This window comes from Malassezia vespertilionis, chromosome 2, assembly GCF_029542925.1.
Source record: "Malassezia vespertilionis chromosome 2, complete sequence".
NCBI lineage: Eukaryota > Fungi > Basidiomycota > Malasseziomycetes > Malasseziales > Malasseziaceae > Malassezia > Malassezia vespertilionis.
The window spans coordinates 438,135-453,069 of NC_079248.1; the positions used below are offsets into that span (position 1 = coordinate 438,135).

Here is a 14,935-nt window from a genome sequence, read left to right on the forward strand (position 1 = left end):
ACTATGTAGCCCACCCTACACGCTCCACGACTCTGCCTACTCCATGCTGCGTTATATTTTCCACAGCAGCCCAGCCGTGGTCCTGCTCGATTTTTCGAATGAACGCATCAATGCCGCCGCCCACGCCGAAGTACAGCACCTTGGCAGCGACCAGGCAAAGCGTCGTATTTGGCGATAGGCCAGGGTGTGGCGCATCCTGCGCTGTTGGCCACGAAATTTCACGCATGATCCGGTACAGAGAAGGGAGGCTTGCAAGCGAGTATACAGTCTCGCTCGAGATGACAATATCTGCCTTGGTACTGCCATTGACGCGGAGATCCAGCGTACTCCAGCCGCCGGAAAAGAAGCGAAGATGGATATGACGCTGCTTCAAGGAAGTCTCAAACGCGTCCAACACTTGATTGTCCAATTCAATATCGCCCGGTGTCGACGCGCAATGTGCATCATTCGCTCCTGGGCCTTCAGGCGAAAAGTACCAAGTGAGCAGCAAGTTTGGGTATACGACCTAGCATTAGTGCACATGTCACCCACGTACCAAGACAAGAACCTGGTGGTTATAATCACACAGATCCATGACCGTGTGCAAGCCCTCTGGAACGTGGTCTTTGGGAATATCCAGAAGCGTGCGCAGCAAAAAGCACGACGGAATGGCTGTGCCACATCCAATCTCGGCTATATGCTTGCCTAACGGCCATACTGTATCCTGCTTTGCATATGCGCAGCTAGTCCGTGCGAGCTGGGCAACCAAGTCCTGGGCGCATTCCCACGTCTTGAGGCCGCCTTCGTAGACTCCTGGGACCAAATCACAGTTCTCCTCTGCAGCAACAACACCCACACTCTCCTGATTGGTTTCATGCAAAAGTTGGAAGCGTACATCAAACAAGTCGCGCCGCGGCACTGCAATGTCCTTGTTGCCTACACGCATCATCAAAGGCGAATAGGAAATCTTGTCAGGAAGCTGGGCACGCTGCTGTAAGTCGAAGCGCCCAGCGTACCAGATCCGATATATCCTCCTGCTGTGCATGTATTTGTTGCATACTCTGCATATCCTGTGTATCCACAGCCGGGACGCCTGTATCGCCCGCACCTTCTTCGGCAAACCCAAAAGAAAACGACATGGCGAACGCAAACCTCCACATGCAAATTTGGCGCATGGATCACCGTGTTCCAAACCATGTCGTTGACAAGCGTCGCGCATCGGCACGAGACTCCGGTACCCTTTTGGGTTCTCCGCCACCACACTCCTTCTCCCGTGAATTCTGTATCTTTTGCAAATAATAACACACTGCTTGTTGCTGGGGATGCACAAGGGCGCGTCTCTGTATCGAGCATGGTCGATTACCGCCCGCAATTTTTTTGGGACGCGCACAAAGATTCGATCCTGCGTGCAGACGCGTGGGAAGGCTACCTTGTCACGTATGTATTTTTCCAGTACTCACCACAGACACGGGCGCGACAACTGTGTACGTGTGTGGGCGACGCCCGAGACTGCACTCAATCCTCACGGAGGAACGACGGCGCTGGGCATTCCCAAATTGGTAGCCAGCGTGGAAGTCAACGCACTAAACTATTGTAGATATGACATGGTGCTTAACACTGCGCCAGACGGAGCTGATGGACCGCTGCATGGTTGGCTTGCCGTGCCCAACATACTGGAATCCGCGTGGATTGATATTTTCCAGCTTCCTCAAAGAATCCGCGTTGCGGAAGCGGTGGGAAAGCTGGCAGTTGTAAAAAGTGGTGCAGAACGTCCCGCAATTGTTATGGGGCTTTGCCTTGAACAGCGTGATTCATCACTCGTACTTGCTGCAGGGTATGAGGACGGCAGTGCACAGGCATGGACACTCCCAATCCACCATGAAAAGCTGGGCCAAGCAGAGCTCTTGTGGTCGTCGAAAGAGCACACAGAGTCTGTGATGAGCATGTGCCTTACACCCGACAAGTCCGCGGTACTCACTGTCGGCGCGGACGATCTCCTTGTCTATACGGCCTTGACCCCCAATGCGCTATCCAAGAAATATTCTACACAACACCCTGGAAATGCGTGCGTCGCAATGCGCGCTGATGCACACGTTGTTGCGGTCGGCTCGTGGGACTCATTCATCCGCATACTTTCCATGCCAGAGGGTATATTGCTCGCCAAGCTTGCGTACCACAAAGACAGTGTCTACTCGCTCGCATATGCGCGCTTTGACACCACTCACACATTGGCGCTTGGCCCCGAAAGCAGCAGCGAGGACGAATCGGTATCGCTCGCGACAAAACCAACACCTCGGCTGATGGCAGCAGGGGCAAAAGACGGGCGCATTACGTTGTGGGATACACACTTTACAACGGAGGATGCACGCTGGTAAGTTGCGATACCACAATAACGCCGTGGCTCGCTGCTGCGTGAGAAAATGTGTGCACAATGCGCTTGTCCACATGCAGCACTACATCCATTGCATAATCGCCGAGCTGGTACGTTCCCGCAGCGGTCACGATTGTACTTGTCTCAACAGAAGCGACGGACCAAGGCGCAATGGTCCCACGCAGCACGGTAGCGTTGAGCCACGGCGCTACAGGAAGTTTGACGCCTTTTTCGATCGCACCGGCCGGAAGTAGACGCAGTGTATAGGAAAGAGACCACAATGGCGACGCGTTGGCAAGCTGTAGCGTCACGGGTGCCGCCAAAACACTGGGGCCAGTGAAAAAGTCGTGCGAGATGTGTTTGGTGGGCACATCGAGCTGCAACGGCATCGAGTACGCAAAGAGCGGCGAACGACGGAGCTTGGCAAGAATCGCTTGCCTTTCACGCGTCGTTTCCTCGTACATGTTGTTGGCACCGCTGCTTTTTCCAAGCGCCGCGAGTGCCTCAAAGCTTTGTGCTGTGTCTGCACGAAGCCCAAGACGCGTGCCTGGGAGGTACAATTGGCCGTGCTGGGAAGGCGAAACCCACGCTACAAGCAAGTCTAGCTCATTCGACTCGAGCACGGAAAAAGTGTCTGCACGGACAGATACAGGGAGGAAGTCGTACGTATGCGCGAGTGTACGCAAACGCCAAGCACTTCGACAGCGTGCGTACAAAGACGGGCACTGGAATAAAGAGCCAGACTGCGGTGCGTCGCTGACACTGCAGACACGCGTTTGTGTAAAGCAAATGGAGCGTGCAGGCAGCGCTTCGGGCTGCATGCCAAGGAATGGCCGCAGCGTGTGCAGCGCATGTGGCAGCATCACATCCGCCTGGATGTGCGGCAGTGGCGCAAAGCGGAGTGCTGTGGTAAATCGCGCGCCGGGCTGCAGTGCATCGCTGCAAGGCAGTGTTTGTGGTATTGCAGCATACAGCTCGCTAGCACAGGTAATGCTCGGAATACGAATCGGTTCATCGCTCTGGTTTTCCAGCGCCAAATAGACAAGGTAGCCCGGTGGGGTATATCGGATCTTGGTCGTGGCAGCAAGCACAGGAAGCACCTCAAGTATGTGCTCGCAAGCGCTCTGAAAATATTCTCCGCGCCTATTTTGATACACAAAGAGCCATTTCAGGTGCAGTGTGCCTTGTTCCATCGTATGCAATGCACAGGTAAGCGTCTCTGAGCTGCTTGGCGCAAGGGATGCAACGCTAGCTGAATGCACGCTGGGTCGTGCTAGTGCAGCAGGTACCTGTATGGAATCGCCATCTTGTGCCTCTGGCACGCCCAGCACCATTTCATTCGGCGCATACGCCAATGCCAAGTGCGATAATGGCGCGGGGCTCGGATTGGACAGACCCAAGATCAAGCTCAAGCGCTGTCCTGCATACGCTTTTTCCGGAAGCTTGCATAAGTCTATCGCAAGACGAGGCACATGCTCGCAGACCTGGACAGTCAATGTCTCGTCGGGCGCGTAGGCAGGTGTAATGCGCTGCTCCTTTGTGCATTGGAGACGCGGACCCCGCTTTTGCATCGATTGCATGACGAGCACAGTACCACCGAGCCGGAATGTGATGCGCTCGAGGCGATACGCACCAGGAAGTGCAATCCTCGCGTGTATAGAAATGCGTCGCGTTTCCTGCGCCTCGAGCGCAATGTCTCCAGTCTCGTCAGACGCAGCCGCCTCTTGCATGCCTGAGAAGTACAAGCGCACGTTTGAAATGGACAGGCGCGTGTGCAGCGGATTCGTCGCGGTAAGGTGCACGGTAAATGTCTCCTCGATACCCGCTATATGTGTATTGTCACCGAGGCGAATTTTATGCGCAGCAATCTGTGCTTCCAGGTCAAAAAAGCGCGGCATTTGCCCGCCCATGGTCGCGATCCACGCATCGGCCACGCTCCAGATCGGTGTCTGGAACGAAATTTCGTAAGGACCATGGGCCTCTTCGGACGCATACTTGTACACATTCAACAGCTCGCGAACGACTTCTTCGTCGCGCTCAGCCATCCATTTCGAGCCACCGTGCAAGAGCTGGACAAGGTAGGAAATGGCATCGAGTGCGTGGCCTGCATTGTGAGCCTGGAGCGCCAATTTGTAAAGAACATGATCGGTAATTGCCGGCCACGCGCGGTTTCGGTAAAAAGCAAGTACGGAGAGGTAGGCGCGCAATGAGAGCGTCTTTTGTCCGCACGCCTCGTACGAGCCCGCACTACGCAACAGCGTAGAGGCACTTTTGCGCTCCAGCGGTGTGGGAAGGCAGAGGTACGCGAACGATGCCTGCTCGAGTACTGCGCCCCGCAGCACCTCGTCTGTGAAGGATGCGGCATGGATAAGCGCATGTGCAACGCTCAGCTCGTTGCTGAGCATTTTTTGCGCGCTGGTATAGAGGAATGTGGCGCGTAGTGCGTACAAATGGCCGCTCGGAGTGTGAAGGTACTCGTCACAGCACGCGTAAAACAGAGGATCCATCGGCGGCGGCCGCACTTGGGCGGCCGCAGCCTCAAGCAGCTTTGTAATACACACCATTTCCGCAGCAGCAGCACTGTACTCCACGGCATGGTCCACTTGTGCGTCGCGACGAGTAGCGTCGTACATTTCTGAGGCGAGCATAAAATCCTGCATGTAAAATGCGAGATCCGCCAAGCGCCGCGTCTGCGAAGTGATCGTATTAGGAGAGTAGGTATGCGTCTCCACATCATATCTATGCGCGGAATGTGCCGTATCCGCGCTGCGTGTGCTGAAAAGTTTGCGGCCGGCGCCAAAGAGCTTGGCGGTAAAACCACGACGCGAGTGCCCGACTTGCTCGTTTAATCGCTGTATGCTCCGCTCCATGTACGGCACCATGCTTTTCACAACGAGTTCGCGCACGTATGCTTGGATTTGGTCCTTGTCGTTTCCCGACAAGAACTTTGCGAGCGCGTCGGGTGCGGCAGGAAACGCGCCGCGGCTGTCCGCAGCGTTACTTTCCTGTGCAAAAAGCGCTTGGACGGCTGGATCAGGTGCAGACGCGCTGTTAAGTGCAAGCATTGCACATTGCAAGCCGTATGTCTTCTTGACCTCTTGCAGAAGCGCCATGGATCGCTGCTTGTCATTGCCCTCTTTTTTGGTATCGTGTAGGACCAAGTAACACCGCAACACGTTCTCCTCCGCAAACATACCCGTGCTCGTTTCTTGGTACAGTCGTGCAAATGCATTCATCGGGTCAGGGTTGGAGGAGGAGACTGCAAGGATCACGGCTTGCGGATGAGAAAAGCTATCGTACGAGCGCATGGGCCTGTACCGGTACAGGTACTCTGCAATATCAGAAAACCATGGCTGCGATGCTCGCCCGTATGCTTCTTTTTCAGCGCGCCCGTCCGCATCCATCGCGTGGTCATGCACAAGCGAAGGGATCGTGCCGCTGAGCGCCTGTCCGTGCGCGCGAAGACGCGTCTGAACCTGGTCGAGGAAATTGTCCAGCGTCCCAGGCTCCGCGCCATCACTAGAAATGAAGAACGCAGCAGGCGTCTCAAAACGCACAAAGAAGTTGGTATAGGTGCGCGACACAAGCTGCGAGGTGCGTACTGCGACTTTGGTCAGAGGTTGGCGGTACGTACCATTGTGTGTATGCGCCTCAAATGGCCGGAGAAGCTCGGTCAAGTTGCGCAGCCCATTCCCTTCGGCTATATGCGTCACATCTTCACTTTCCAGTACCGCGATGCGTGGACACAGCGCTCTGTACACGGAGCGCTCCGCTTCCATACTGCACAAGGGCAACCAACGCAGCACGCCAGTGCACGTGGAGCCACGTGACCGGCAGTACCCCGCGCCCGGCGACACGATGGCTTCTCCTAATCATGGACGAGGCGCCTGTGACGAAGGAAAACCTGACGCGACTCACAGGCAATGCGAAGTCTAAGCAGGGCTCTCACTCTACTGTATCATTGTCTGAGCGTACAGCTGGGACCATGCATACACTTGTGATCAACAGCATGATTTCTGTGAGCGGCGAGCCGCCAAGGCTTCCACAAGACAAGCGCAAGAGTCCGCTCTCGGTTGCCACCACATCGATCAACTTTCGCGGGTTTGTGAAAAAGAGCGGCCCCTTGTTTGCCATACAGGATGCCATTGAATCGACGTTCATGTGGGACGACTGGCTTTGGACATGCGTTTGTATGGCAGCGTACGCCATTGTGATGCTGCATCCACGCCTGCTTTTTTGCGTCGCGCCAGCGACGATGGTGATTATTTTGTGCAATACATACTTTGTGCGGTACCCACTTACGCAAGCAGCTGCTGAGGCATCGCCCGGCGATGCTTTGCGCGCTTCCTTTCCCAACAAAGTGCTCGAGCAAGAGCCGCCATGCCCACCGCTTGAGGCACGACCCGTGCGCGAGGGTGAGCTCAAGTTTTTTGTGCATTTGCGCGAAGTGCAAAACATGATGCGCCTTATTATCGACTCGTATGATGCGATTGCACCGCTGGTCAAGCACGTCAACTGGTCCGATATTCCAAGCACCCTGCGCCTCCTGCAACTGTCCATATTTGCTACGGTTGCCATGTTCTTTATCGGCCCCCTTTTGCCATTGCACTGGATGATTGTACTGGGTGGCGAGGCATTGTTTATCGCGCACCACCCGTGGGTAAAGCCTACGGTCGACGGCATTGTGGCTCACATGTCGAGTGGAAAGCGCGCACGGCAGCGTACACTCCGGCAACGTCAGTTGAAACAGCGCATTATGGATGTGCTAGTTGAAGACAGCCTGCCGGAATATGTCTGGCAGCGTGGTTGGCGCGATATGGAAGTGTTTGAGAACCAGCGTTACGAAAGGACATCTGTGTACTCGGACAATGCATGGTCCGGGCTTGCACTTTACGATGAAGAGCGCCGCCCATGGACCAGGGGCAGTGACGGATGGTCAGGCTCGGACACCACCGAGGGAGCGTCGCCGCTTGTGAGCGAGAACAAGGACTTTGCGTTGGACGAGGGCTGGGAGTGGATTCCTAGCGACGGTTGGCGCATTGACTTTGGCGGGCGCTGGAGCACAGTGGGTGTGGACGCAAATGGATTTGTATTTACCGACAATTCATGGCAGAATCCGGCGCCATATGCATACGGCTTGGACAAAAACGCCCCGGTCGAACCGTCAAAACTGTTGGACGACGACCCAGGAAGCGAAGACGACGACGAAGGACACATGGACGCTTTGAATCTCGATACGCTTCCGCCGCGGCATCTTGCAGCGACTCGGAGACGACGCTGGCTGCGCAGAGCTGTACGTGTGATAGAAAAGAGTAATGCATAGAATCTATGAATAAAACCATGCGTTGTCGCGTTCCTGATTCATGGAAGGCTGTGCGGCAAAGGAGGAAGGTATAGACTGCATGCCGGCGTTTGCGAGGCCAAAAGGCGAGACCATTTGTGCTGCAGGCAGCACAGGTGTGGCACTCCCTGACGGCTGCGACTTGGACGGCTGCATGGGAGCTGACATGGTCGCGGTACCGCTCTCCGGTAGGACAAGTCCGCTATTGTCCCCGAATGGGGGCGTAAAGCTGGATGCATTGTATGGCTGCTGCGGCTGCTGTGCCACGATCGGGCCGCCTTGCGCAATTTGTGCGCCGCCGAACACGTTCTGCATCGTGCGCCCGTTTGCCATCATTGCGGCCATTTGCGTAGGATTGTTTTGAGAAATCGATGTGAATTGTTGCTGGGTGCCGGGAAACACAACCGTTTTCTCCTTGCTTTTTGTATTGATGGCTGTGGGTATAGGGAATCCATCCTCCGTCTCTCGCATCCTTGCTCTGGAGCGCGGTTTGGGAACTGCTTCGCCATTGGTCTTGGAGTTTGGTGGTTGTGAAGGGCTGGACGACGCTCCTTTCGCAGCGTCCTCCTTATTTTTGCCGCTTTTGCGTTTCTTTGCGAGTGTACTCTTCTTCGTCTCGACCGCGTTGGCCTTCTGCACCGGGCCTTGTGGCTCAGTGGCCAGCTGCTGCTCCGGCATGGGCTGCGTCTCTTTAGACTTGTTCTCGCGCCAGGTGCGCAAAAAGTCAAGACGCGAAAATGTTGGGACAAAAGAGCTGTCGCACATGGCGATCTCTTGGCCAGCTCCAGCTTTGGGGACGGACGCGGTAGCCCAGCCGTTCTTCATCATATTCATGATCTGATCGCGCCGGGCATCCTGGCTGCGCTCTAGTTCCAGCTCTACACTGTTTAGCTTGTTTCCGGCCTTGTCCATGCGGTACTGCTGGAAATTAGGAGTGTGCGGAAAGTGTACCGGAGGCATTGTGCTGCTGAGCATTAGGTTTGTGATGCATGTTACGTGTGGATCGGGTGTAAGACACAATGGTGGTGCAGTTAGGTTCACAATGGTAGCCTCAATGCGCAGTGCCTCTTCGTCACTCCATAGCCCGCCAAGCTTGGCGTCCATCGTTTTCAAGTCGGACCAGAGCGTCTCCACGGTAGGACGCAAGACGATCCTGTATACTTCGACTCCATCTGGTGCAGGGTATATTTCGTTGTCTTTCTGCATCGCACGCCGCAGGCTGTGCAAGTGCCCAGATCCGTACTGGCCTCCTTCCTGCAAATACATAGGCAGCGCATCAGGGTCGGTGCCGTGTTTTGCGCTGGCGTCCAGCAATCTTGTCTCTTTGGAAAGGGACACCGATTTGCGGTGCTCGTGTACTTCGACCATCAAACACCCTTCAAAGAACGGAACACCTGCTTGCAAAAATACTTCGATCAAGTCGACCGGCAACGTTTGATCGCGAACAAAATGCAAAAAGTCTTTGGTGCGTGCCTCCATCATAAAACATCCATCCTGCTTTTCAAAGCGCATAAAATGCTGGTGGATATGCATAATAAAACTCGCGGGGTCCTTGCGGTGCCGCTTCAATATCTGGCGGGTCGTCCGCTGAAAATTGTACGCGGATGCAGTCGTCGCCATCGTCGTGCGGAAAAAGACAAACGCCAACCTCCACAACATACATACATCCCAACGCTGCGCACGCATCCAGAATGCTACAGACTACTCGGCGTCGCTATCAAACGTCAAATCAATCACATCTGCTGGCACACAAAAAGGGTCACTGCTGGGTGCAAGGTCGGTATCTGCATCCAACGGCGGCGTCATCGGCACCGTTTCGTCCCCGCTATCCGACAGCGGCGTCCCTTCTTTGATCGTCAACGCGTGGTTCATCACGCGCGAGTGCTCATTGTACTGGCCATCCAAAGAATGCCACGCACCGTCAGGTTCGACAAGCACTGTCTCCAAGTCCATCGGCACCCGCTCCAGAATACCTTCTACATAGCCATCCATGCGCAGGTCCGCCGATTGTATTTGCTGGTTGCACACAGGGCAGAGCCAAAGCGGCGATTGCTCGTTCATGGAATAAAAGCTGTACGCATCAAAACACTGGATATGGTCGCATATATTGGAACGGCATGGAATCACCATGCGCATGTAAGTAAGCGGACAGACAAGCTTGAGTGTGGACGCGCCCGTAAGCACATCTTCGTCTCCTGCACGCTCCCGCATTCTCTGGACCACCTCTTCCTTTGAGCGAAACTGGCGGGCCTTGAGCTCCTCGGTGAGCTCCTTGGCCGTGGTCACTTTGCACAGTGCAATCACGACGACGTGCCGTTGGGGCGTATTCGCATACGATATTTCAACTCTATTCACCCGCCCCGCCTGTACATGCACCGCACCGTTCCGGTTCAAGTTCGGGGGAGAGACGCGACCAGCATGCTTTTTACTCCCTTTGAGGCTCACGCCTAGCGATCGCTCGTTGATACGTACCTCGCTTGTGTAGGGGAATTCTACTGGCGCCGGTATCTGTACTCCACTCACGGCTGCGATGTAATGGTCAAACGTGGTGGAGAAGAGGCGAAGCTGGTATCGCCCCGGGATATCGTTGAGCAGACTTGTCTGCTTTTCGGAAAGCGTAAAAGCTACTACAATTTGCCGTCGCCCCGTGGCTGGCGGTGCTTCTGGAACCTGCAGAATAGAAGAGACAAACTCTTTAATTTCATAAAATGGCGACGGCCTGAACCGGAGTTGCTGCGTGGAAAGCGACGGGTTGACGCTCGCGCCGCTGGCGTGACTTGAGCCGGAATAGGAATGCGCATCCACGCCTGTCGATCTCAATCCTTGCTCGGGTATACGGCCATAGTATCCAGACCCAGCCCCACTGTTCATTGCGTCACGCAGTCGACGGAGATGCTGGGCAAATCCGTAAAAGCCTAGCGGAGCAAACAAAAGCAGCATCTGATTATACCGCAAAGGCGCATCTGCATACGCCTGGATAACCTCACTCAAGTTCGACGCCAGACTGGGCTTGTTCCCCGTCACACGCAGGTGCTGTGTCCACGGCAGATTCTCGTTGATGACGCGAATATGATCTTTCAGTTCCTGTACTTTGAGCGTTTTGACATATTCCAAGACATCTTCGACCGCCGCACCCTCTACCGCAGCTTCCACGCTATTGACCACATAGGAGGCCATTGCACTGGCCCACAAGGGGTTGGCGAGTGGCGATAGGCTCCTTGCGCTGCAACGCTCGTCGTTGAACGACGGCACGTGACATTGACTATGTGCTCGGCGGCTGCAGTCCGCTGCGCCCGGGCCAAGGCTTGCCGCCGTTGTGCTTTGCCTCCCACTCGTCCAGCAGATCAAAGTCTACAGCACGCGAGCCAAGTGAGAATTGACGTTGGCATGCGTAGGGACCTGTAGCTGCTGCTGCTTCCATTGGCGTCATCAACGCAGCATCTGACGGTGGAGAAATGAGGCGTGTGCCCCGTAATTCAGGAGGAAAGAATTCCTGGTGCACGGGGTGCGCAAAACTTGGTTCATAGCGATATTGCTCGCCGTATCCAAGCTCGCGCATCATTTTCGTAGGTGCATTCCGTATATGGTTTGGGACAGGGTACTGACGTGAGCACGGCAGAAACGTACATTGAAATCGGACTCGACCATGCGCACTGCTTTTTTCCACGCGCGATACGAGCGCGTGGATTTGGGGTATTCGGCAAGAAACATGACACAGTGCGACAGATTGATCCCGCATTCCGGCAGGCCGACAATCTCGCAGGCCTTGTACGTGCTTAGCGCAAGACTAAGCGCGTCGGCAGAGCAGCAATCTTCCGACGCACAAACGATGAGCCTCCGCGCTATAAAAAGCGGATCCTCACCACTGGCCACCATGCGTGCGAGCCAGTATAAAGCAGCATCTGCGTTGGAGCCACGGATGCTCTTGTGCATGGCGCTAATGGTATCATAGTGCATATCGCCGGTGCGATCGTACTTGAGCGCTGTGCGTTTTAGCGCGGCTTTTAGGTGGCGCACATTTTGCGCCGCTGGAGCATGCTCGTCACCTGTAACCAGTGCAAGCTCCAATGCATTAAGCGAGGTGCGTGCATCGCCGTCCGCCATCGATGCAATCCAATGGAGGAGCGGCTCGTCGATCCATGTATGCACAACATCGCCGGCAGCGCGCACCCGATCCAGCGCCTGCGACAGCACTTGTACATTCTCTTCGATGCCGAGCTTTGTAAGCACCACAACGCTGATATGAGTTGCGCTCCCAGACGTACCGTAACCGTGAAAGCAATGCGCTTTGCAGACGGAATGAGGGGTTCTCTGTCGTTGCTGCAAGCAATGTGATATGGCTACCGTTAGCAAAAAAAAAAACACACGCCAAAAAAGGCACGCACCCTTTCTCCAATGCAGGAAGGAAAATATCCTGCTGTGCGCGATTAAACCGCTGAATTTCGTCGATAAAAAGCACCGTGCGTTGGCCTGTGAGTTGCAGTCTGTGCACGGACTCGTCGATCGTTTTCTTCACCTCTGTGACGCTGGCGACTGTCGCAGACATTTCTATAAAACGGTACTGCGGCATCTCTAGCCCATTTTCACGCGCGAAATCAGACGCCGCGCGCGTCACAAGCCGCGCCAAGGTCGTTTTCCCCGAGCCTGGAGGTCCCCATAGCACCATCGAAGGCACTTGCCCACGCTTCAGAAGAGACAGCAATGCGCCCTGCACTACATCTGTCTGCCCCACATATTCTCCCAAGGATGATGGCCGCATACGCTCCGCAAACGGCTTTGACGCGTCCAGTGCAGGCACGTGTTTCGCCGCCTTTTGCGGTTTGTCGGGCTCTGGCAAAGCCTCGCGCTTCAAGCCTGATCCTGGACTCAGCGAAGAAGGCCCCTCCGCCAAGCAGTGATCCAGGTGCTTGTTCAACACGCCAAAAGATAGCTTTTTATCACAATTTGGGCATGCCACGCGCTCATTTTCCCCCGGCGTGGACATGCGCCGGCGTGTTGGACCGCGACGCGGCTCCCTATCATATCACGTGATCTTTGTCCCGTCCGTTTCCGTGCGCCGTGAATGCCTTGGATCGGCACAATGAGCGGCGGCACAGTTCCTAGCGAGGATATTTTGAACAGGAAGCTTGATTTGTGTGTAAGCAATGCCCTTGTTAAAAGTGGTATTGGCTTTACAGCCGGTCTATTGGTTTCCGTGTTGCTGACGCGCCGTAAGTATCACCGTCAAAGCACTGACAAAAGGTCGTACATGGCCCGTGTGGTTGGGTTTGGGTTTCGGCTTCGGTGCCGCATATACCGACTGCGAGCGCTCGTTTAATCCTGTATCTGTTCCTGGAGTGCGTATTGTGCCCAGCAACAGTGTTGTCCATACCGAGCAGCCCTCTGCGTTTGACCAGCTGCAGAAGCGTGTGGGCAGCATGTTTGGCGCGACCGCTGACGCTGCTGCCGACAATGCATCTAAAGCGGCGTCATCCGTTAGCGACACTGCTAAGGATGCTACCGACAAGGCGTCCTCCATTGGCGAAAATGCACACCACCGCTTCGCCGAGCTGTCGAGCAGTGCCGGCGAAGCCGTTGAGAAGCAATGGAACAACCTCCAGGATGCAGCACAAGGACTTTCCCAAACGGTTGCGGAGAAGAGCAAGGAGCTTACTGATTCGGTGCAAGGAGCTACGAACGACAAGGTGCGCGCGCTCTAGTGGACCTGGGTACGCTGGCCGCGGCATGATATATGTCGCATTGCTTGTTTGCGCCGAGGCCCAGCTTGGTCGTTTCCTTGTCTAACTTCAGTACTTTATTCGCTCTCTTGCTGAGCCCACTCAGGGGCCGTGTTTAGCATGCCGTTTAACTGGCGGTGCAGCCATGGCTTGTGTGGGCATCGCTGCGCTGCACGAAGCGTATCGGATAGGTACGTTTCATGCGGCCAAGCGAACACAGCCGAAATGGGGGGCATTTCTTGCGGCAATTGGTGCCGCTGCACTTGCTGGAGGCGCTGTGCGCGTGACTATGTAGCTATGCGATGCGCTGTAAACGACTGTAATGCAATTCTCAGCTCCTGCTCGCGTTCGGCGAGCGCCGATAAGTAGTGCGTCTGCATGTCGCGCGCCATTTCCAGGTCGGCGCCGCGCGTGATGGACCAGTCGGTGTGCCGCTTGCAACGGCGTTTGGCTTCGCCGCACACAACGGCGGGGCCGGTAGTGGGCAGTGCTTCCGACGGTGGCTCGTCAACAGGCAAGACCAGTGTCCCATCGAGCGGCACACGTTCCTGAAGCATCGCGCGTGCATGCTCCGACGCGGACCATGCACTAAACGGCTCATCGTCCCAGCAAATCCGTGCGTCAAACCCACAACGTGGGTTTTTGCCGTCCTGCGGCGCATGGGCGCCAACAGGAGGGAGTACAGACAGCCGATCTTCGGCTAGCTGCACCAATTTTGTGCGCGCAGCAAGCAAATCTATTGCCGCCGTGACTGCCGTCGTCTGCTGCAAGAGTACAGAGAGCTCGTGCTCAATGTGTGCACATTCTGTTGCGGTGGATAGCGAAGTTGCATGCTCTTTCGCATACTGGCGCATGCTCGTGCCAGGCGCGGGCGTGGGCGCTGGACCCATGGTACTGCACACACGCTCGTACCATGCAGTGCAGGACGTGCCCGGCACGTCCTGTTGCACCGTGTATGCCCACACGGTAATCCCCTGCCGCGGATCTGCGCGCCGAACGGCGTCGTTGAGCAAGTGTGCACGGCCCGTTGGCTTCCGTGTCGTGTGAATCTTTTCTGCGCGTGCCTTGACCGTGTTTATGCCACACAGATCCGAGCAGTAGCGTGAGACTGGCAGCCGTGCAGGATTTGCGCATCCCTCGCGAGCACATCGCACCCTGTATGTCGTGCGCTGCAGCGAACCTAGCGTGAGTGTGCGTGCTACGTACCTTGCTCACACTTCGGGCATATAAATTGGTCGATTAGAGTCACCGCATCGTCGCCCAGATGCAAGCATGCTGCATGGTACCACTCGTCGCACGTATCGCACGCAATCATCACGCGTTCATCCTCTGTCGTAAGCGCGCAGTGGACATACCAAACTCTGTTTCACATATACAGTACCGCTGCGCGGCTGAATCCGGTGCAGGATTGTCGTCCTTCAACAAAGAAATGTGCCTTTTTGCATCCGGGGATAAATGCGGCCAGGTGTCGCCGCGTTCGTCCTTGCGCTTCAGCGCCGGCGCATCCATGACGTCGCGCAAAGCACC

The 14,935-nt window shown here is 55.6% G+C and overlaps 8 protein-coding genes across 8 annotated transcripts; 2 read left to right on the forward strand and 6 right to left on the reverse strand.

The window, feature by feature from the left end:
* Window position 1: 1 nt before the first annotated feature.
* MVES1_001026 (protein-histidine N-methyltransferase) lies at window positions 2–1,118 on the reverse strand (the record flags this gene model as incomplete). Its single annotated transcript, XM_056205880.1, has 3 exons — window positions 2–505; window positions 536–970; window positions 996–1,118. 3 exons carry the CDS (start codon window positions 1,116–1,118, stop codon window positions 2–4), a joined length of 1,062 nt encoding a protein of 353 aa, XP_056061855.1.
* Window positions 1,119–2,328: 1,210 nt separating this feature from the next.
* Window positions 2,329–6,129, reverse strand: MVES1_001027 (uncharacterized protein; the record flags this gene model as incomplete). The annotated part of the gene is made up of 1 exon (XM_056205881.1): window positions 2,329–6,129. One exon carries the CDS (start codon window positions 6,127–6,129, stop codon window positions 2,329–2,331), a length of 3,801 nt encoding a protein of 1,266 aa, XP_056061856.1.
* A 95-nt stretch (window positions 6,130–6,224) lies between these two features.
* Window positions 6,225–7,673, forward strand: MVES1_001028 (uncharacterized protein; the record flags this gene model as incomplete). Its single annotated transcript, XM_056205882.1, has 1 exon — window positions 6,225–7,673. The coding sequence occupies one exon, from the start codon at window positions 6,225–6,227 to the stop codon at window positions 7,671–7,673; it is 1,449 nt and encodes a 482-aa protein (XP_056061857.1).
* Window positions 7,674–7,676: 3 nt separating this feature from the next.
* On the reverse strand, window positions 7,677–9,311 carry MVES1_001029 (uncharacterized protein; the record flags this gene model as incomplete). Its single annotated transcript, XM_056205883.1, has 1 exon — window positions 7,677–9,311. The coding sequence occupies one exon, from the start codon at window positions 9,309–9,311 to the stop codon at window positions 7,677–7,679; it is 1,635 nt and encodes a 544-aa protein (XP_056061858.1).
* An 81-nt stretch (window positions 9,312–9,392) lies between these two features.
* Window positions 9,393–10,868, reverse strand: MVES1_001030 (uncharacterized protein; the record flags this gene model as incomplete). Its single annotated transcript, XM_056205884.1, has 1 exon — window positions 9,393–10,868. The coding sequence occupies one exon, from the start codon at window positions 10,866–10,868 to the stop codon at window positions 9,393–9,395; it is 1,476 nt and encodes a 491-aa protein (XP_056061859.1).
* An 85-nt stretch (window positions 10,869–10,953) lies between these two features.
* Window positions 10,954–12,675, reverse strand: MGS1 (DNA-dependent ATPase mgs1; the record flags this gene model as incomplete). The annotated part of the gene is made up of 4 exons (XM_056205885.1): window positions 10,954–11,292; window positions 11,319–11,928; window positions 11,957–12,031; window positions 12,077–12,675. The coding sequence occupies 4 exons, from the start codon at window positions 12,673–12,675 to the stop codon at window positions 10,954–10,956; spliced, it is 1,623 nt and encodes a 540-aa protein (XP_056061860.1).
* Window positions 12,676–12,771: 96 nt separating this feature from the next.
* On the forward strand, window positions 12,772–13,390 carry MIC10 (Mitochondrial inner membrane organizing system component; the record flags this gene model as incomplete). Its single annotated transcript, XM_056205886.1, has 2 exons — window positions 12,772–12,901; window positions 12,933–13,390. The coding sequence occupies 2 exons, from the start codon at window positions 12,772–12,774 to the stop codon at window positions 13,388–13,390; spliced, it is 588 nt and encodes a 195-aa protein (XP_056061861.1).
* A 305-nt stretch (window positions 13,391–13,695) lies between these two features.
* SPP1 (COMPASS (complex proteins associated with Set1p) component) lies at window positions 13,696–14,917 on the reverse strand (the record flags this gene model as incomplete). Its single annotated transcript, XM_056205887.1, has 3 exons — window positions 13,696–14,472; window positions 14,615–14,624; window positions 14,790–14,917. The coding sequence occupies 3 exons, from the start codon at window positions 14,915–14,917 to the stop codon at window positions 13,696–13,698; spliced, it is 915 nt and encodes a 304-aa protein (XP_056061862.1).
* Between the last annotated feature and the right edge of the window lie 18 nt (window positions 14,918–14,935).